The following is a 20,419-nucleotide window of genomic DNA, read 5'->3' on the forward strand; positions in this document are numbered from 1 at the left end:
ATGAGGCCATTTAATCCCTCTGAAGGTGCCTGCGCTGGTTATAAAAGGACAAATGGCCCTCTGGTTCAGGATTTATCGCTGCTGGAGTGGTGCTGGGTCCTGCCAAAGTAAAGAGGGTTTTATTAGTGCCTGTGACGAGACCCAGGTCTCTCTCCAAGAAGCTGCTAAAGAGCAGAAGCAGCACCAGGGTGAGAGTGATGTTCCCATGGGATTAAGATGTTTGCAGGAGAGGCAGAGCCGTGGCCAGCTGTCGTCAGCTTTTCTGGAGGGCTTGGACAAACCCAGGCAATCTGCAGCTGTGCAGAGCATCCTTCCCACAGGCTCAGGAGGAGCAAAAAAACCCCTTGGATGCAGCTTGCTGTCTGCCATAGGAGCTACTGATAAGCCTGCTGTTCACTTGTCTGGGGAAAGTTGTGTAGGTAGGGCTGCTCCTCTTCTTCATGTCAGGCAGGGATGGAGGTTGAGGAGAGAAAAAGAGAGGTCAAATAGGGGGTCTGGAGGAGGCAAGAGGAGGCAGCAGGGTGGTGTTGGGGAATGTGGGATCAACAGAGGTGCGCGGATTCCCTGGGGTGAGTAGGATTGAAAGGTCAGGGAGGTTGGATGGCTGTTTTTTCTCTTCTCTGGGTACCTGATCAGCCCTACAATTTGCAGAGCACTTTTGGGTCTTTGGGTTGGTAATTCATCATCTTTCTCAATGCTAAGCATGAGCAGTGAGAGGTGTATTACCGTGGACCACAACGGCATATATGCAGCATCACCAGTTCAAAAACCATTCATGTGACCCTTCAAAATTAGGGAACTAGCTTAAAAAATAATGACACAAGGAAGAAAAAACCCTCAATATTTTGCATTATTTTAACATTCCTCCTATTTTCTGAGAGTCTTTAAAGGTCATGCATGCAAGCCTTCAACCATAACGTCTAGGACCACTTTCCACATAAAAGCTGGGATGAGTACGAATAATCGCCTGTATTACTGTGGCATCAAGGCCCACAACCCCTTGTGCTGAGCATGGGATGAACAGAACAGAAAGATATCTCCTGCCCCAAAGCAATTCTCCTGTAATCGTGTTAAAGACATGTGGGCTGTAGCATAATCATGTGCTGTAAGACCCTTGAGAAAGTCTTCCATCTCAAATCCTACTCCAGCTCTCTGGAAAACCATTAGCAGGACTTGCCTCTGCTTTTTTCTGAAGGAAAAGGCCCACAACCTCCTGAATGCTCTTTCATATTCCCCTTATAAAATCCCTCAACGGGGATGCCCCATAAGCAGTGAGGTGCCCTGAGGCTTGGACAGGTAAATCCCATCTCCCCACTCTCCCTTGCTCTCTGGCTGCTGTCATCTAAGCTTTCAGTCTGCACTCTGCTTCTTTTCCCTCCCAAAGGAACCTAAAAATAAATCCAAGAAAGAGCGGAAAAAGAAAAAGCCACCAGCCCCCAAAACAACATTTTTCGTCATTGACAGTGAGTAAAAATAGTTTCCCAAAGCAACAAATTGCTGAGCCAACCAGATGAGCAAGTCATCTCCATAAACGAGGGGTCTCATCCTCCCTCTCCTTGGGCAGGTCCTTGTCTGAGTGGGCTTTTGGCAAAGCCCTCATCAGACCTAGAGCAGAGTCAGTTGGAGAAGGATCAGGCCCATGAAGACAGCCCTGAGGGTCAGGGCGAAGCGCCCTGCTACTCAAGGGGATGTATAATGAAAAATTTTATCTATCTATCTTCTTTGCATCAGTGGAGACATTTGCTAAAGAGTGAATTATCAAATTGTCATGTGCACGGAGTTCTGCAGAGACAGTGCAGTAAATGGGGGGGCTGGTGTAAACCGCAGGATTTGCTGGGCAAGATAACATGAGGCCATGTGCAGCCTGCTCGTGGGGTGGGGTGTGCTCTGCTCCCTGCTGGAAAAGCATGGGTGGACAATCCTGGCTCGGCTTCTCCAGCTCTTGGCCAAGATCAAGCCTGTGATTGTTCCCACTGAGACGAAACATTCAGTACTCATGGCACAATTAAAGGCTTAGGCACAATACCCCCAGCGAAACAACGCCCTCATATTCCCGTCGGTAAACATTTGGCAGTGGATGACTTGTTCTCCCCTTGGGCTATTGAGGAATGGTGGGCTGCATGATTGGTTTTCAGGACTCAGCCAGCCTTTTTGGGTTAAATCCATCTCTTTAACGTAGGAAAACAGCTGATTGGGGTATTAAGGCATCCTGGGGGAACAGAGGCTCGGCACCTGCCAGTGAGGAAATCACTTATGCTCTCTGTGTGCTTAGATCTGCACTCAGAAAACGGGATGGGACTTGGCTGCATCCATCTTGCTTATGTAGATGATGCTTTTTTCAAAGTAGGGATTAGCTCTTATCTTCCACCTGGCACATGGGGCCTTCATTCTGCATCGGAGTCTCCAGCTCTCATACAGCAGTGCTAGGACTAAAAATCACACAGCCACACAAAAGGGACGGATTTTTCCTACATTTTGAAAAAAAAAAAAAAAGTGTTCTTCACCACCAGGCTCTGGGAACATGAATTCCATGTCCTAGTGGTTTTTAGGCTGGACTTGGAAACTGGAGTCCCGTTTTGGCTTCTACAGGACCAGTCTATGTCCCAAGTCAAGCAGGAGCTTGTTCTAGCTGGCCCAGAGGACCAGGGAACAGCTCGAGGACCCTGTTGGAGGACTACCCTTGGCAATACTCAGCCAGGAAGATACGGCCCCAGGAGAAGGCTGTAGGCTAGGAGAGATGCTCGGAGTGCCTGCTGCCCCGGTGGTACTGCATCAGGCAGGTGACACCGCCATGTCATCCTGAAGAGGCTGAGTTATGTTTTAATACATTGAAAAAGACAAACCCGACAGGCTGCTAGCATGTTTCCTTATCAGTAAGAAGGGAATAAGCCCTTCTGAAGCACGTATGAGTCCACCCAAGTGGGCGATCAGATGTACTGGGCCAATAGGTCGGGAACACACAGTCTCTGGACACTGAGTTTTTCATCTCAAACTGCTTAAGGAAAGACCACTCTCAGAGTTAAGGGAGGGAAATACTGTATTTTCTTTTCAATTTTCTATGATGAGACAGAAATTCTGACAGCAAATTAGATTAAAAAAAAAAAACCAACAGTCACGCAGTTAGAGTTTGTCTTAAAATGCAAATAAAAGAACAAGGGGAGGAGACCCATTCAGGGAAGATTACAATGAACCGCTCCTCCAGCTTATCCTAAGGTATGTCACTCAGGGCATCGTTTTGGGCCATGCTCTTTCCCCAGGCAGCAGTCTCCTGCCTGCCTGAGGACAGACACCAGCCCAGCCTTGGATTACCGTGGAGGCTACGACGCAGACAGCGTAAGGCATCGCATGCCCAGCAGAACTGCAGCCTGATAGCTCGTTCTGGGGCTGTGCTGCACGTCCCACTTAAATCTGATGCTGAAGACGTTCAAAACCTGCTGCCAGCTCCATGTTCGTCTTCCCCCCCGCATCAGGTCTGATTAGCGGGTACCCGAGAGGCTGTCTCTGTCTCGCTGTGCTAGAGAAATCCTGCAGCTGGGAAACAATGAAGCAGGACTTGGAGGAGCTCTGGGCACTTAATCAGTGTGAACCCGGGGCTCTCCTGAGAGGTGCTGAATATCTGCTGATTTTGGACTACTTATTGATGATTTTCGGTAAAACACTACTGTTCTCTAGCCAGTCTCCAACAGATGTCCTTAAGCGTCCAGATGTAGGGTTGCAGGTGAAGACTACGAGCAGGCAGAAGCAAGCTTTGGGAGCATCATTTGTTGCATCCGGGGTTGCAGGGGACAATACACGCAGCAGAAGTGTGCCCAGGCCTGTCCCCACTGCCCACGCCAGACGCCTCCAAGGTGTGAGGCATGGTTATAAAGCCAAACTGATCAGCTGCAGTGGGTAGGGACAGGGGACATCCACAGGCTACATGCTCACTGTTCTCCCACAGCTCACCTCAGGACCTCTTCCCCACCTGTGCCTCTGATGCTCGTGGTGAATTCAATAGTGGGGATGACGTATATGCATTTCACCAGGCATAACCATCTATTCACCCACTGCCCAAAGACCTTTCTTGGGAACTTCCTTGGCCCCACCGGTACTGCTCGCAGGATAATAGTGAATTTTAGGGAGTCAGGGTTTTACCACCTGTTTTGCCTGGCCTGGGGTCATGGACGGTGCTGATCTGGTCCTCCTGCCACCCTCAGCTTTGCCCCTCACCTGCTGCCACTCCCTAACTTCAGGAACTGATCCAGCACACTGGGAAAGCACGGGCTGGGATTCTTGGCAGACTCTCTTCTGCTTTCCAGTACTGCTTAAAACTCACTTTATCTTCCTCCCAGCTCCACCAGTATTTGCCTACTGACGCCAGCCCAGTGAAGAGAGTGGCTCCGTAGGCACAGATCTTGGCTCTCCAGGAGGATCTGCGAGCACAGCTAAATCAGCTACAACCTCTCTGAAGCAGGATTGTGCTTCACTCCGTCTGCAACACAGGATGGACATGAACAGAGCTCTCACCAGCGTTAATAAGGTGACAAGCAGGTAAGGAGGGTGTTAAAGGCAGTTGGGTTTCGGGACGGGGCAGCAGGGAAAGCGAATGCAAGTCCAGCAGCTGCCACAGCACCCTCCTGCCTGGGAGGCTTGCTGGCTCTGCCAACTGTCTCTTGAGTTTTGGGCAGTTCAAAATGCTGCAAATAATGTTTCCAAAAGGTCTTACGTGGCTGACAAACGCCTATGGATTTTATTAGTGTGATTTCGGCTTGTAGATCACTTAGTTGCTTTAGGAAACATTATTCTCAACTCACTGGCTGCGGATTAAGCTGGGAAGATCTGCAGTTTGGGGAACCCGGGAGAAGTTCACCAAACTCAAAAGAACCTGTGTCAAGTGACTTTGCTCAGCAGAAAGCTAGGCCTTCATAGCCATGAATTCAAGTGACCTCTGTTAAATCCTATCTTGACCCCTTTTATATTCTTACTCCCTGAAGAGTCCCACTGGCTGGAGCCCCCCATGAATCTCTGCCTTGTTAGGTCAGGCACGCGGACATCATGCCTCCAGCTCTCTCACGAGTGCTGTCACAACACAAAAACACACCACAAAAGCCCTCAGGCTCTGAAACTCAACCCTTGGGAACGCTACTGCATTCCCCCATCGCTCCAGCCTGGGATGTGCTCTCCCAGGACCAAGCCAGCACAAACCCGTTGAGAAATGACCTAGTGGTCACTGCCTCAACCTGTCGCGGAGAGGTGATGAAGACAGACTGTCCTCCCCTACCCGGTCCCCCACTTCATCAGTGAAAAAGCAAGAAGTAAATAATGTGCCAGACAGCCTTCCCCGGCCCTCTCCCCCAGTGCAGAAGCCCAAACCCAAGAGCAGCTGTGCAGCCTCTCTGCAGGAACAGAGGCACTGGGGGCTGGCTCCAGCCAGCTGCTCCCCCAGGAAGGAGACCAGGACTGGGAGATGTGAGAGGGCCTTGTTCAGCTCTGAGAATCATTCTTAAAAACAAATACTGGAAGACCTAGCAGTAAAGCAAGGGGCTACTGGAGTTATCAACTGGAGACCTCCCAGTACCACTTACTCAATGGAGGGGAAAAAGTAGCTAGCAGGGCACTAATGACTATTTTCCATGTAATTTTAAATCTAGTTCCATTTCTTTTTCTTTTTTTTTTTTTCCTTTCCACTCACTGGGTTTCTAATCCTGGTAATCTTTCTCTATGTCTCCTGTGCGTGTGTATAAGTGTGTATGTGGCAGAGGCAGTGGGGGTCAGGCGCTTAGACGCATTTGGCAAAGCCAACAGAGTCATTATCACGGTCAAAGACGGTGTAGTAGGGACCAATGAAGACATCTCCCAGGATCCAGAGTGGGCCCCCGGGCGGTGGGACGTCCAGGCCTGAAAAGCCGCTCAGGCAGATGGTCTCTCCTTGTACAGAAACCTAGAGAGAAGAGTGAGAGCTTCAGTCCGAGGAGGTCCTCGCCTTCCCTCAACCTCGCAGGCTTGGCAATAACACCTGCCAATGCCGGCTGCACTTCAGCCTCTCCCAGCCTGAGATTCACAGCTTGCAAAAGTAACTCCCAATCCACCACTCCCATGGCTCCAAATCCAGCTCTCCCTCCCAGAGCCCTTACGCAGCAAAGCATCAAGTGCCCATAAACCTCCCAGCCCACGCAGTTCTGAATTAGAGCCATTGTTGAAATTCTGCACAAGATGATCCTTGCAAGTTGACTCTGATGGCTTAAATGCCAGGCTGGTGGCCTCTGCTATGACAAGGCTGGCCTCATGGCACCAGAATCCAGCAGAAAAGGGCAAAATGTTTGTAGACAGTGATGCAACAGCCTGCCTACTCTTTCTCTCCCATCCTGCTATCCCTCATGAGCATCACACAGGGGGTCTCATTCCTGCAGGACTTTGGTGAGGTTGCCTGAGTCTATCAGCCAGTGCCACCACCCCATCACCCCGACCTTTCAGACTTTTTCCCAAGTGCCAGCTCCAGCCTTGCTTTTGCTGCTCTTGCATTTTGGATTTCATGGTTGAGGTTTGAGTGGAAAAGGCAAAAGTTAGGCCTTGGGGGAGAAGCACAGGGCTGGCAAAAGCTGCCTGGACACACCTTGAAGACGTACTGCTCTCCGGTGAGCTGGTAGGGCTTCCCTCCTAGCGTTAGCGTGACGACAGGCAGAGATGACACCTTGTCACAGGGGATCACGTACTGAAACAGAAACAGTAAAGGCTTTACACGGCAGCTCCCATGCGCTCAGCAAAGGGCATGATCCCCCTGGGCATAACCACATCTTTGCTGTGGTTTTCCCTAAGAACTGCTCATCTCAGGGTGCAGAAGAGGCTTGAGCTGGGGTAAGCAGGCTGCTCCCTGCCCAGGGCTGCAAGCTAAGGGGCTAGAGGGTTTTAGGGATAGGGATGGAGCCAAAGGATGCTGGGTTCAGCTTTTGGCTCTGCTGAACCCCAGGGCACAGCACCTGACACAGCAGGGCTGGGGTCCTTCCTCTGCCACAGGAGGGGGAGATGTGTCTCGATACAGCTTAGAGATACAGACAGGGACTCACAGTGTGATGAATGGACAAAGCCAGTTTAATTAACACCAGCAAGTTTCGGGGAGGGTGGGAGGTTGCTGCAGCATGGGGTGTCCCCACACTGCAGAAAAGCCCTACAAGTGCTCATGGCTCTGTGATTTGGGAGGGGTTTCAGAGCAGAGCATCCTTCCTAGAGGGTCCTTATAATCCCTGTTGCTCCACAATTTCAGGGAGGAGAGATGACCTTGTGAGATTAGCTAAGACAGTTAAAAGCTTGGCAGGGAAGGGTTGTCATTTGCATTAAATATATTTGTATTAAAGTGCCTCTGGACTCACATTAATGTGAATCCTTGGCCTCAGCTCAACTTGCACCCCTTCTCCTCTGCCTCCCACAGACAGGCGGCAGAGATGACCCAAAGCCTCCTGAAGTTCACAGGATTGTGCCCTCTACCAAAAGCATGAGCAGGGCATTGAAGCTACCCAGGGTCAAAAGACAGAGGGGTCCCTGCTATGCCAGGGGCTTTTCCAGGAGCCCAGGCTGGGAATGGAGAGCAGAGGGAGCAGAAGACCAGGGTCTCTAGAAGCATCTGGGTGCAAAGCAGGGCATCAGCATGGATGCCGCGATGGCCACGAACTCCCACTTTCCCAGCCCGGCCTCACCTGGCCTTTGATAAGTGGTTTTGCACCGATGGCTGTCTGCAGCTCCTTCACTTCCTTGGTGGGGCCAGTGATGAGCGAGGTTCCTGTGTCCACGATGGCCTCGCAGCCCCCTTTGCACAGAGTCAGCCCATTGGCAACGTCCACCCTGGGGAGAGATGCCCAGACAGAAGACAACCCTTAGAGACCTCCCAGCAAAGGCTGTGGGGAGCAGCAGGCAAAGAAGTGAAGACAGCTGAGCCTGGGCAGTACGTAGGCATGTGAGGGAGGGCTGCAACAGACGCTCAGGAAGGACAGGTGCTCAAAAACCCTGATGCAGCACCGACTTAGTGCACAGACCCCCTGGCTCCCCGCAGGGCCCTCGCCTGCTCCCGACTGAGCGGGTGCCTTGGTGCATTACTACATTTCTGCAGGCTGCCCGGACGGCTGCCTGCGTACCCTGCCTGCTAAACACCGTGACTAACGGGCACGTGAGCGAGCTAAGGGTGATGCATTAGGGACTTGTATGACCTGTGCTACTGCAAAAAGGAATGGGTTAAAGGGATGTTGTGACGGCTGAGGGGGCCATGGGCAAGGGAAGGGTTTGTGTACATAGAAGAGGCAAGACAGGAGCTGCTTGGCTTCTTCACCTTGCAATGCAGACAGATAAAGCCTGTCAGCCAAGGGTCTGCCATGCTTTGCCAACATGGCAGGGCTGGGGGAAGATGAAAACTAAAACCCTGCACTGGGGAGGGATGCGATCTCCGGGGAAAGGACACACTCTGATCACAGGCCGCTTTTAAGTTCCTATCACGTGGGAGAGCTCAGAATAGACCACAGGGCTGGAGGCCGGCAGCTCAGCCCGCTCTCCTCCCCTCTGCCTCCAACAATGCGCGCTGATTGCTGCACCGTGCCCTTCAGTCAAGGGCTGGCTTCCTGGGGCCTCATCCTGCTCCTCCGGAGCTGTGTGCAAGTGAGCCACACAGCTCAGTCCTTGCTGAGAGCTGAGCAAAGCTGGGGTTTAATCTGCGGGGCTCGCCCTGCCTGCAAGGAGGACGCGCTGGTGTTTGTCCCTGCTTCACAAGGGTGCAGCAGGCGTTTTCAAGGGCCAAGCTGTAAACAAGAGGAAAGGATCCTGCAGAACATCTCCTGCTGTTTTCTGCCTTTCCTCCTCTTCCAGCAACAAACAACCCAGACTTAGGGTGGGATTTTAGTCTGCTTTTTTTTGGTGTGGATGTGTTACAGGGATAGAGATGATTCCTTTTCGGGGAGGGTCTCAGCCCAGCCCCAGGCATGAGCTGTCTGCACATGTGTCCCCACGCATGTAGTCGGGTGGAGGGGGGACTTACGCGTCCATGTGGACCTGCCAGTAGGCCTTGCGCGTGACGTTGACCCAGCTGAAGTCGCCGCTGTAATACTTGGGGTCGGTCCCTCCCAGGAGCAGCTCGCCGCCAGGCTGAGCGGTGGGGTCTCTGAAAAAAAACAAACCCAAACCCATGAACATCAGGGGCAAGGTGAGAGCAACCCGCTCCATGTGCCCCCAAAACACACATCAAGGTGCTTGGGGGTGAAGCACGGCATTAGCAGCGTTGGAGACAGGTGACTTATGTCGTGCTATAATATGTCAATATAAGGACAAGATAGGCTGGGGTGGGGAAATGGGAATATTTTGGCCCAGCCAAAGCACCTTGCAGCTTTTTGCCTCGTACTTTCGCACAGATACCTGGAGAAACTCACTGCAGAAAAGGGGGACAGCAAAGGGGAACTGAGCACTGGTGCAAGGATGCCCTGAATAATCAGATTGTAACAAGCACCCGTGCAGGGTTGGACATGGCTGATGCAGCGTTAGGTTATCTGCACCCAACTCTGTGCCAGCCAGCAGCCTCGGAGCTGAATCCTCAAGGTTACTGTCAGATAAAAGCTCGCTGCTGAGCAGATGGGAAGAAATATGGTGATGGGGGAGGGATGGCACTTGAGCGGCCAGCAGCAGCCCTCTCTGCCCTCCCCGCTCCCGGTGTGCTACTTTTTGGGCAGAGGTAGTTCAGAGTCCCCGCTGTGGTGCCAGGAGGGTGATGGGGTGTCCTGGGGGGAGCAGCAGTGGGTGGTAAGGTGTTGGGAGCTGCGCAGGAGGATTTCCTGAGGGGTGAGGGAGTGTTAGCCCCATCATTAGTGATGACTGGTGGGGGGCATGCTTGCCTGGGAGGTGACATGGTGGTGGCCACATGGCTCGCAGGTTTTGGCAACAAACTGGGGCTGTGTTTACCCCCTTAACAGGGACTGCACTAGCAGTGTACAATCTCATGATCACAACCCTGTTTATTTTTATTTCTCTTTCCTCTGGAAACATCCTCTGTTGCTTCATCAGTTAAGAAATCCAGCAGCAGATCTACCCAGCTTCTTATCAGTAAAATGGCTGCATTTCTACTTCCCTTCTTCTTACTTCAAAGCAGTAAACATAAGAGATTTTGGCCCAACTCCTGACTGCTCCAGCAAGGAGACCTTGCTGAGACCTCCCCAATGGTGCTGGCCAGGGTGTAAACCAGCACATGGCAAGAGGTGCTACTGGGAGGCACAGAGAAATGCCTGGCTGAGCTTGCCCTCACAATGAGAGGCATGCCACCAAACCCAACACTACCTGTTCAGGTAGAAGGAGAAGATGTTTTTCTCGATCAGCTTCTGTTGCATGACGTTATCGAAGAAAGGGGTGACCTTGTCCACAGAGATCCTCGGGAATGCCATGCCCAGGATGCCATCGAACTTGGCAGCGATAAACGTGATGCCTGGCTGCTTCACTGCCTCCCCGAAGATCTGGTTCTTGATTTTCAAGTTACCAAGCTGAGGGGAGATGGGGAGGGAAGCGAAAAGCAGATTGTAAAGAAAACTGACTCGGGGGACTGGGGTGGAAATGTGATCTCGCTGAACACAGGCTGTAGCGCGTCCCTCAATGCGCTGCCACACTCATGCCTGCTTTCACCCTTGCATTCGTAGGCAGCTGCAGAAACCAGATACCCTAGTGCCACTCTCCTCGGGGTGAGGGACAGACCATGCTAGCTACACAGTGGCACCTTCTGAGTCCCTGCAAAGCCCAGTGCACCCCTATGAGCAGAAGCCCCCCTTTGCTCTTTGCCCACCTCACTCAACACTTTCAGCCTTTTGCTAGGTCCTGGCACTTGGCCATGCCAGCTCCTCCTCTTTGCACAGAGGGCCCCATATGACTTTGTCCCCCCTACATCCCTTCCCCTATCGCCTGCTTCATCCTTTCCTCCCAGTCTGAAAAGCTCTTGTGCTGTGCCTTTAATCCTCTTTCCCACTCTGGACATCTAAGTCATCTCTGTGTCCTCGGGTGCTGCACCCATCCCTGGTTGGGAGCACAAATTCCTCTCACCTCTGCCAACGACCCCTGCAATCTCCTGTACATACGAAACATCCCCAGGATATTGCTGCATGTCCCGGAAGAGCCACCAGCCTGCAGAAACCTCCCGTGGGAGGGGAGAAGACCCAGCCAGGAAAGCGAGGTTGAGCCCGAAGCACAAAAATAGCATGCGGAGTACTGTGAATGCAAAGGTCACCTCTCTTGCCAGCCACAAGAAGGACTGGCATTCCCCTCTGGAAAGCTGAAACGCCCCGCAAGGGCAGATCCCCAGAAAGAAGGAGATCGCAGAAAACAGGATAGCTCTACTGACGGGGAGTAGGATGTGTCTGCTGGCTCCTGGCTCTAGCAGTTCAGGAGGTTTCTGAGCTTCTGGCTGACCATGGGCAATTTTAGCATCCGTTCTAGGATGATTTCAGCCTCTCAGCCTCCAGCTAGCAGCCCTGGAGTGAAGCGGGTTGGACTGAAAAGCTGGCCTCTCCTACCTGATGGCAGATAACGATCCCTGTAAATTACTAATATCCCCCCAGGGTTAGACAGTGCAAGGCTGGGATGGGCAGTGTTGGCTTTAATGGCATTGGAGGCTTGTGCTAGGAAAGGGCGATCGAGCCTTGCAAAAGCTAAAAGCCACAGGGCAGGATGTGGAATGAAACAGCTCACAGCAATGCATCCGCTCACCAGCGCGTGGTGAGCGCCCCAGTTGTATGCCACAGGTTTACAAAAGCCACCGCTCCACCACTCAGCACTGCTGGTCCTGCAGCAGCTCTGAAAGTTCAATAAGGCTTCCACTTAAAAAAAAATAAAATGCAATGGACTGATAAAACTGAGTGCCAAGTTTGTTTGAATATTGCCCTGGTTGCACATCCCAAGAGGGAGGCAGACACCAGCCCGGTGGTGGGGTCTCAGCAGACCCTGCCCACGCTTGGTTGTCAGCAGGACTGAAACCCAAGAGCATCTTTAGCAGAGCACTGGCGCCAGGTGACAGATCCTTCGTCTCTGTCCCTCAGCTGGCTCTCGCCCATCATTACCAGTGGATGGCTGCATGGTAGCCACCTTCCAGCACTTTGCAGACAGGTGTCGGCACCTTGCAGCTCGCCCGGCCTCCTTGTTAGCAGCCTCAGCCAAGCGGGCAAGCGCTGGCTGGTGAAGGCAGACTAGAGGCGAGGGCCTCTGTGGCACGGTTTGGTGCTGGGCTCAGGCTTCCCTGTGCAGATGCACAGGGGAGAGGTGAGGAGGGGCATCTCCTGCGCTTTGTATCTGCCCTGCAGCCCCGGGAGAGACCTTGTGCCCCACAGCCAGCGATGCTTCCTCTGCTGTCCTTGAAGGACATCTCAAGGTCAGGCTGCAATAAAGAGCTGAGATGCCCGAGCAGCAGAGAGCTGGCTGAACCTGCTGCTCTTTGGAGGGCGAGCAGCACCGAGGAGTGCGGTGCTACGAGGCATCAGTCCTACACAGAAGAAGAGAGGTTATTCGACATGAGCTTGTCACCCTCTCAAAAAAAAAATTCAGGGCTGAGGGACTCTGGACCACCTGCCAACCAGTGCCTTTCGGTCAGATGTCAGTGCCACCACAGGCTGCTGTGGCTGCTTCCACCCATCAGGATGGCTGGAGCTGAGAGGGTCACCCTGAAGGCTGTTTCAATGCCTGTATTTCCAGACTACACCTGACAGGGAGCTTGCCTATGGGATGTTGTACAGCAGAGGCAGCATCTTGGTGTCCAAGGTGAAGGTCCCTGACCCTCTGAGTTGGCCCTGCTCCTGCGTACTGCAAGCGTGACACTGCTCAGGCTCCACACAAGAGGTTTCTCTTGCTTCTGCCCAGACAGAAACCAAATGCCACAAGCTGTGCCGGCTGCCAAGAGCCATCCCCACTTCCCGAACAAGCTCAGGCACAAAATCCTTCCTCTGAGCTGCTGGGAAGTGGAAAGCTAATTAGCAAGCAGGCATTAGGCTGCTAATTACAAACAAAGAAAAAAAAAAGCTGCAATTTTCCTTCTGACTCATTTCAGCCCCTGCATTAAGTCAGAAAGCGCCTAAACCAGCCCACACTTTCACAGGACAATAAAGTTTGCTGTTTGCCTCGCTGCCCCGCTCCATTACTGGGACGAATGCAGATGCCTCCGCCTGCTCCGTCTGTATTTTGCAAACCGAATGTAAGAGAATTCATTAATGCTATGTACATGGTGCTTTCATTTGGTGAGAGCTGCGGGAAGGCTCCAATGGGCAGCTTTTTTTGCAGCAGGGTGTTTTTAAGTGAACCAAGGGATGCAGGAAATAAACGGCATGAAACAAAACTGAAACGGTCCTGAAGCTTGGTGGGCTGCAGGAGGCAGAGAGCAAAACCAGAGGTGCAAAGCTGCTGGCAGCCCCTGCGGCTCTCCCCCACAGCCTTGTCTGCACTGATTTTCAGGGTTCACCGAGCCCATCGAAAGCCCTCTCCCCCAAAGAATGTCCTGCACCCAGACTGAGCTGCTGGCATCTTTGGATGCAGCACAGAGGCAATGGCTGGTGATTCCACGCTAGCCTGAAATTTTCCTGCTATAAGGATGGGCTAAAGAGTGCTCCTTGCATGAGCCAGCCACTTCAGGCTCCTCTTGGGTATTTTTCTTTTGATCCCAATGAAATTGGTAAGCCAATACTTTTCAGCTGAACCTAGCATGGAAAACCCCAAATCCCAATTTATGTGCTTACTCAGAACTCTTGCTTTGTCTCCCCCCGGCAAAGCAAACATATGCTCTTATCCCTGTCAGGAGACCAAGTAATCTGAGAGCACGTGTGCCGCTGATGTTTGACAGTTGGCAAACTCTCACGAACATCTGTACCTGAGGCAGCTGTGAAAGGTGCCCGCCCTTCACAGGACAGAAAGCTCAGCCTTTGCTCGCTGAAAAGGAAACGATGGGAAGCAACCACCAGCAGCCCAGCTACCTCAAGCTGGGCCCTGAATGCTGCTGGGGAACCCCCGCCAGGTGTTACACAGCCTTTGCAAACATAACCACTGGTTCTCAACACCAGACCAGGACGGGGCAGTGAAGAGCCCCTGGCTAGTGTTTGGGCAGCTGCCCATGTGGATGTCCACTACTGCACAGATATTGGTCAGGAACAAGCTGGGCACCACCAGCAGCCTGTGCAGTGGTGCTGGCATGCACTTGGGCTGGGAAATTTCCGGGGTCATGAGGAAGAGGGTTGGAGGGATGGCCATGTTTGCAGGGCACCATGCATGTGGTCCACACTCCTAGCCTGCTGACCTGCTGATTAATACCTTCCCCCTTCTCTGCCTGCCTTGGTCATCATCACCTCCTCAATCATCATCACCACCTCATTTCAAAGCACTTGGAAACACGGCACTGAAGCATGCTCTATATGAGTAGGACACTCAAGAAGGGAGACCCGTTGAAATCAAATGGCTTCAAGCGCTCTGCTGAAAGCAGGTTGGGGCAGCTTGGGGCAAGGGCCGTTGTGACTCACCGTGACGGTGTCCTGGCTGAGGTACCCGGAGAGGCTCCCCGTCCCGTAGTGGATGGCAAACTCGGTGCCGTTCTCCACGTAGGTGCTAGATTTAGAGGCATCGTACTTGTGGTGCAGCACTGCAACCCGGGAGGGGGACACAGGGGGACATATAACATTAGTGCTTCTTCATACCTAGGGCTCCCCGATACCTAACCCCACACCACCCAGCTCATCTGGACAAACAGACACTCAACAATGTGAAGGCGGGCCTGAACCCAGCATTTACCAAGCCCAGACTCCTTAACAAAGCATTTCCAATGTCTGGGGAATTAGGTGGGCAGATCCAATTTGGCTGTTAAATCGGATTTAGCCACCGGGTATTAAAAGCCTAGAGGCTACGTGGCGGGTGTGTCAGGGTGCATTAGACAGCAGAGCGAAACGTCCCCACCGTGCCATGGAGAACCAGAGTGGCTTTAAATATAGCCTGCTCTGGGCATGAACATTTTCACTTTATGGATATATCTGTTTCTTTTACTAAGAGTAGCCGGAAATTTTTTTATATGGTCATTGTTTTTTGCACAGAGAGGGCTCAAAATATTCTTTTATTTGCAGAGGAGAAGGGCTTTCCCCTAGTCTAAGATGCTTTTCCCCTTGGAAGGGTTGGGAACTGTAATATATCCCTGGTTTTATGGCTGGGCAGATTCCTCCACAGATTCCTCCTGAGTCACGAGTTGGGCAGTGGCGTGTGACAAGCTTGGCCAGCCCAGCTCCACGGCTGCTTGCTGAGCCAGGCAGACAGCGGCTGAGGGCAAACCAGCCCAGCCCTATGGAAACCGATATGCTATATGGGGACTTCCCCAGCTGGGCGGTCTGGATCCTGGTCTGGCAGGAGGTTAGGCTCGTTGCATATTCATAAAACAAGCCCTTTGGTCCCAGCACCTCCCGCACCACTGCCTTAAGAAACCAGCTCCCTGCTACAGATCAGGAACCCCCAAGACAGACCAAGTCTGGACTTCACCACCCTACCAGTGTCCTAAATCTCATTTTGTGTATGCAAAAAGAAGGTCTGTCTCCTCTCTGGGCGCTACAGGGCCGTACAAGAAGTCCAAATTTCCTCCCTACCCCCAACGAGCACTGTGGGCCGCCTTTCATGGTTACATTTGTGGGCTCCACAGGTTTCTCCACTCTGTTTAAGCAGCACAGCCGGTGGGTTTTAAATGGCATTTTTCCACAGCCAGGTTTGACACCTTCAGCTGTGGAGGTTTATTGCATAGGAATGCCACAGAGCAAAAACACTTGTAGTCCCTAAGACGCTCTCATCTTATCGTGCCTACCTGGCTCTTGTTAATTATAAATCCATAAACATGCACGCACATGCTCTGTGCGGCAATAAACCAAAAACTAGGACAGTTTGTATCAGATCTGGCAAGAGGCTGATTTTTTTTCACCAGCCTTGCGCAATGGGACAAGAGCAGCGTCAGTCTATAATTTGGGGAGAAACATCACAACCGGTGATGCTGCTCACTGGCTGCAGGGCCGAGGCTGTTGGGGAAGGTTTGAAGCTGTGTGTGGGTGACATGGAGGGGAAAAACCAGGAAGGGAATAATGATGAATAGATGCGGGAGGTTGGGATCCTATTTCCAGCTCGGACCCTAAAAAGCCCATCAGCCTCTGGCAAGCCCTTTCACACTGCTGCCTCAGTTTCTCCTCTTGCAATGGCAGGATCTGCATTTTGCAGGGAAGGAGAAGCTGTTGACCCATGGCTGGCACTGGTGACACTTACGGCAGGCGATGTCCAGCAGGTGACAGTGCACAGATGGCACCCAGAGGTTGGAGGAGCCAGTGTCAAAGACCACAGTGAACTTCTGTGGGGGGGTTCCGATGCCTATCTCGCCGTAATACTGGGCCTGCAAAGAAGGAGAAGGGAGCCATGAGCAGAGGCAGATGGCTAAAAGCAGGGATTAAAGACCAAAAAATCTCTTAGGATTGAAAAAGGGACCAGCTTCTTCTCTAGATACTGCCCTTGTCATGTTTTTGGCAGTGATGGGCTCCCAGCCTTCACCCTCTGGAAGGGAGGCTACCCTTTGGTGTTCATACTTCATTACAGTGGGTGTCAGAAGGATAAATTCGGGAGAAGTGGGACGGGTGCTGGCAGGGGAGGACTTTTGGGGCAGGGAGACAGGGCAGAAGAGAAGGGAGAAGGTCTACAGGCCAGCATGCAGTTCACTATAGGGAAGAGAAAAAAGATGGGAGGAAGCCAAGCAAAACACCTGTGTTATTGAAAAGCTGAAACTGGCTGGGAAGCTGCTTTGCTGGCAGGTTCACAGAGGAACTGTGGGTTGCAGTGAGCAGCAGTTCTGCCCACTGTGGGTGGAGGTACAGCTGCTGGGGCTTTTGGTGCAGGCTGGCAAACCCCTGGGTGGGGAGGAATAAAATGCTCAGTTGCAGGCATCGGAAGACTTTGGAGGAGCTGGAGGGAGAAAAGGGAATCAGCAGCACTGCCAGAGAGGGATTTAGGGCTGCGGGGTGAGAGCTTGGGAGAAGTCCCTGTAGTGCAGGTATCCAGTGGATACCCTTCTGCCCTGCGAGTGCAACTCTGCTGGGACTGGAAGAAACTTGGGCAGCAGAGATGTTTGCAGGGCACCCCTCTATCCAGAGGGGAGAGAATGAATGGGGAATCCTCGGCAGGTCCCAGATGGACCCATTTTTCCCCAGCCCTCACAAAGGGGCAGAGAGCCATGTCATGCTTGGTAAGCAGCTGGATCAGGGCCCTGGAGAGAAGGCTGCTAGCAAGAGAACTCGGTCAGTGGTCTTTCCAACCCCTCCATGTACTTAATTAAGGGGGGGGGGAACCAGGATTATCAAAGCTGCTCACCTCCTGTGCACTTAGTTTGCAGGGGTTGCTCACTGAGTAATTAATAACCCATTGCAATTAGGCATAATGGGGAGGCAGCACTTGCTTCCAGTCATTCTGTAATTATTGCTGGGGCTTGAAAATTAACACCTGGTATAGGGGCCCCATACATCACATACATAGACCCGCGAGGGGTCCCAGGGGCTGGTGGGGACCACACAGGGAGGTCTAGGGGAGGTTGTGCCTTTCACCCCAACAGCAACTCTGGCAGCAAGAGCATTTTCAGCCTGGCCGGGAGGGACCCAGTGGTCCCTTATCTCCCACCACAGGTTGGGCTGGTCCCCCTGCGACAAGGGAGCAGAGTTCTTCCCCGAGCGGTGGCCCAAGCTGCAGTTGCAAGACAACGGCATGGTGCAACTGCTAGCAGCCTGGCTTTCAACACCACCCATTAAAACACTGGTGGCCCTTCCCAGCACAGCCCCGGCAGGATGATGCTGGCTGGGTGACAAGAGCCCCCGGGGAAGGCGAGCAGTGGGGAATATCCTGAATTAATGCCCAAATATCCGGCACCAGCTTTATTCTGCCGGCCAGTGCTTGCATCCCACCCCCCCAAGAGCTGCGAGGGTACCCAGTGGGGAACTCAGAAATAGAAACCCCACACGTGTCTGGCAGCTGGGCAAGGGCAAACCTCACGTCCTTTATCTGGCTTCTCCTTTTATCACTGCTTCCACCACGAAAGTACCTTTGCTCCCTAAGCTGCCGAGAAGAAGGTGGAGGTGCAGGGTGCCTTTTCCCAAGGCCGTGCAGAAGATGAAGGATAGTGAGAGGAAGGGTCCTGCATCCCTAGTTCCATGGCAAGCTGGTGCCCAGTCCGAGCCCTCTCCCCCTGCCCTATGCTCGCTCTTTTATACCCCAACGCCCTAAGGACTGGAGCCTGATTTTTATGCCCCTGTCTTGCAGAAAGTGGAGCCCAAACTGGCCAGAAGATGCTAGGAACGACCACAAGCAAGCAGGCCCCTATTTACTATAGTTATCTAGTAACAAAAGGGAAAGGAAATAGGTCACAGAAGCTGCAAAGCTCCTGCTCCAGTGGCGGTGGGTTGTTTTTTATTATTAGTAGTAGTAGTATTAGTATTTTTAGTTTAGCAATGATGGGAAGCAACTTTCAGCAACCACCCACCAAGCTGTGGGGGTGCATGAGTCTCTCCTACAAGATCAACATCTCTCCCTCCTTCACGTTCCCAGCTGTGGTGGGACAGCGAGGCTGGCATGTCCCACCACCTCCCTGGGATGGGTACCCCCAGAAGTGATGGCTGCCTGGCCAGCATCGCACTGGGGTCTGCCACAGTGGGGGGGTGGTCGGCAGGAAGGGGGTTACTCACATCCATGTAGTTCTTCAGGATCTCCGGGGTGGGCTCGGCCAGGTCAGCAAAGCCCAGCTTGAACTTGAGGAGCTGGGTGAGGGCGTTCATGTCTGGGATCTCGCTGCCCACCTCATTCAAGACCCGCCGCATGGAGGGGAACTTGGTCAGGGGGATCCTGTGAGGGGAGGGTGAATGCCCACCTGTTAATGGAGGGATGTGGGGGGGGGTCCCCTGGGGAGGACCACCGAAACCAGGGGACCCACCAGCACGGGGTGGATGAGGTTTGGGCTCCCGCCAGCACCCCGTGCCAGATCCCCCTTGCCGTGCTGCGCTCGGCGCTTTTCCCAAAGCCGGAGGATGGGGAGGGGTGAGGGCAGCAGGTGGCCGCCAAAGGTCACTGGGAGTAGGGGAAGCCGGGGCGAAACCCCCCCATGGGCAGGGCATCAGTCCTGAACCCCCATCTGAGGGGGTCTCAGCCCTTCTCCCCTCAGATTTAATGGGGGGGTGGCACAGCACGGGGGGGTGCCTGCGAGAGGAGCCCGGAGGCCACCATTGCACCAGCACCTGGGGTGCATGTCCCATATCCCCCCCCATCCCCACGCCATTCGGGGGGCTCAGCCAGACCCCGAGGGACCCCCCACGGCTCACCTGATGAGGGCCGTGCAGGGCCCCGCCAGGGCGAGCAGCAGGAGGAGGCCGTGGGGGCCCATGGCGGCGATGGCGGCGGTGGCTGGGGGGTGACAGAGCTTGGAGGGTCCCGCTGCTGGGAGGCCGCGGCGCCGCGTCCGGCCGCCTTCCCTGTTTTTGTAGGAGCGGCGGCCCCTCTCCAGGGATTTTTCGAGTCAGCTGACAGTCTAAAATTGCAACCGGCAGCGTCACGTGAGGGCGGGCCGGGGCGGGGGCACTGGCGTGGGGTGCGGGGCCGGGGGTGCCGCCTCACGTCCCCCCAGTCCCCAGGCCTGACCCCCAGCGCCTCGGCCCGTGACTCAGCCTCCCGGAAAAGCGGAATAAACACCATTAAATAAATCACGAGGTGCCTGGCCGGCCGCGCGTGCTTGCTTTTCTTGTGTCTTTAACTTCCTTTTTGTTGGTTTTCTTTTTATTCTTTCCAGGTTTCCTGGCTTTTCTCTCTTCCCTGGGGAGGCGGGGGGGGACACCCCCCAGCCACCAGCCCCCCGAAACCCTGCTGAGTGCCGCCCCCCCTGCCCCCGCCTGGCATGGTGAGGGCTCAGCCTGCTGGAAGCCCATGGCTGCTCACGGAACTTGGCCACCCACCCGCTGTCACCAGTGGGCTTCAATTTTGCAGCCGGGCCCATGGGGTTCTCTGCACCCCCCAGCCAGGGGGGCCATGGCAGCCCCCTAGCCCCATGCTTCTGCCTGGCCCCAGGACACCCCCGGTTTGTGGGGACTCATCCCTCCAGGCTGGGTTTTTCTGGGGGAGATGGGTATGTCCTGGACTACAGCTTGTTTGGGAGGTGCCAGGGGTTGCCAAGCCAGATGTGCCCTCCTTCGAAACGCCACTGTGACGGTACCGGGCCACCTGCAGCCACTGAGGATGATGCTGGTGCCGGGCAGAGACCAGGGGGGCACTAGCCACCAGCAGACCCTGAGGTCGCCCCCCAACTGCAGGACACAGGGTCAAGCACTGGGAAGGACTGGGACGGGCTCTTTGCCACCCCCAGGGTGTCGCAGCAGGGCTCAGAGGTGCCACCCCACCGGCTTGGGAGGTGGCGGGCAGA

The 20,419-nt window shown here is 53.7% G+C and overlaps 1 protein-coding gene across 1 annotated transcript; it reads right to left on the reverse strand.

Annotated features, from left to right (window-relative positions):
- Window positions 1–3,019: 3,019 nt before the first annotated feature.
- Window positions 3,020–19,565, reverse strand: CTSD (cathepsin D). Its single transcript, XM_082317201.1, has 9 exons — window positions 19,329–19,565; window positions 18,699–18,855; window positions 16,246–16,369; window positions 14,481–14,599; window positions 10,282–10,481; window positions 8,996–9,118; window positions 7,671–7,815; window positions 6,593–6,691; window positions 3,020–5,920 (listed from the first exon to the last, which is right to left on the reverse strand). Exons 1-9 carry the CDS (start codon window positions 19,388–19,390, stop codon window positions 5,759–5,761), a joined length of 1,191 nt encoding a protein of 396 aa, XP_082173327.1. The 5' UTR covers window positions 19,391–19,565; the 3' UTR covers window positions 3,020–5,758.
- Between the last annotated feature and the right edge of the window lie 854 nt (window positions 19,566–20,419).

This window comes from Platalea leucorodia (genome assembly GCF_965183815.1).
Source record: "Platalea leucorodia genome assembly, chromosome: 7".
Taxonomy (NCBI): Eukaryota; Metazoa; Chordata; class Aves; order Pelecaniformes; family Threskiornithidae; genus Platalea; species Platalea leucorodia.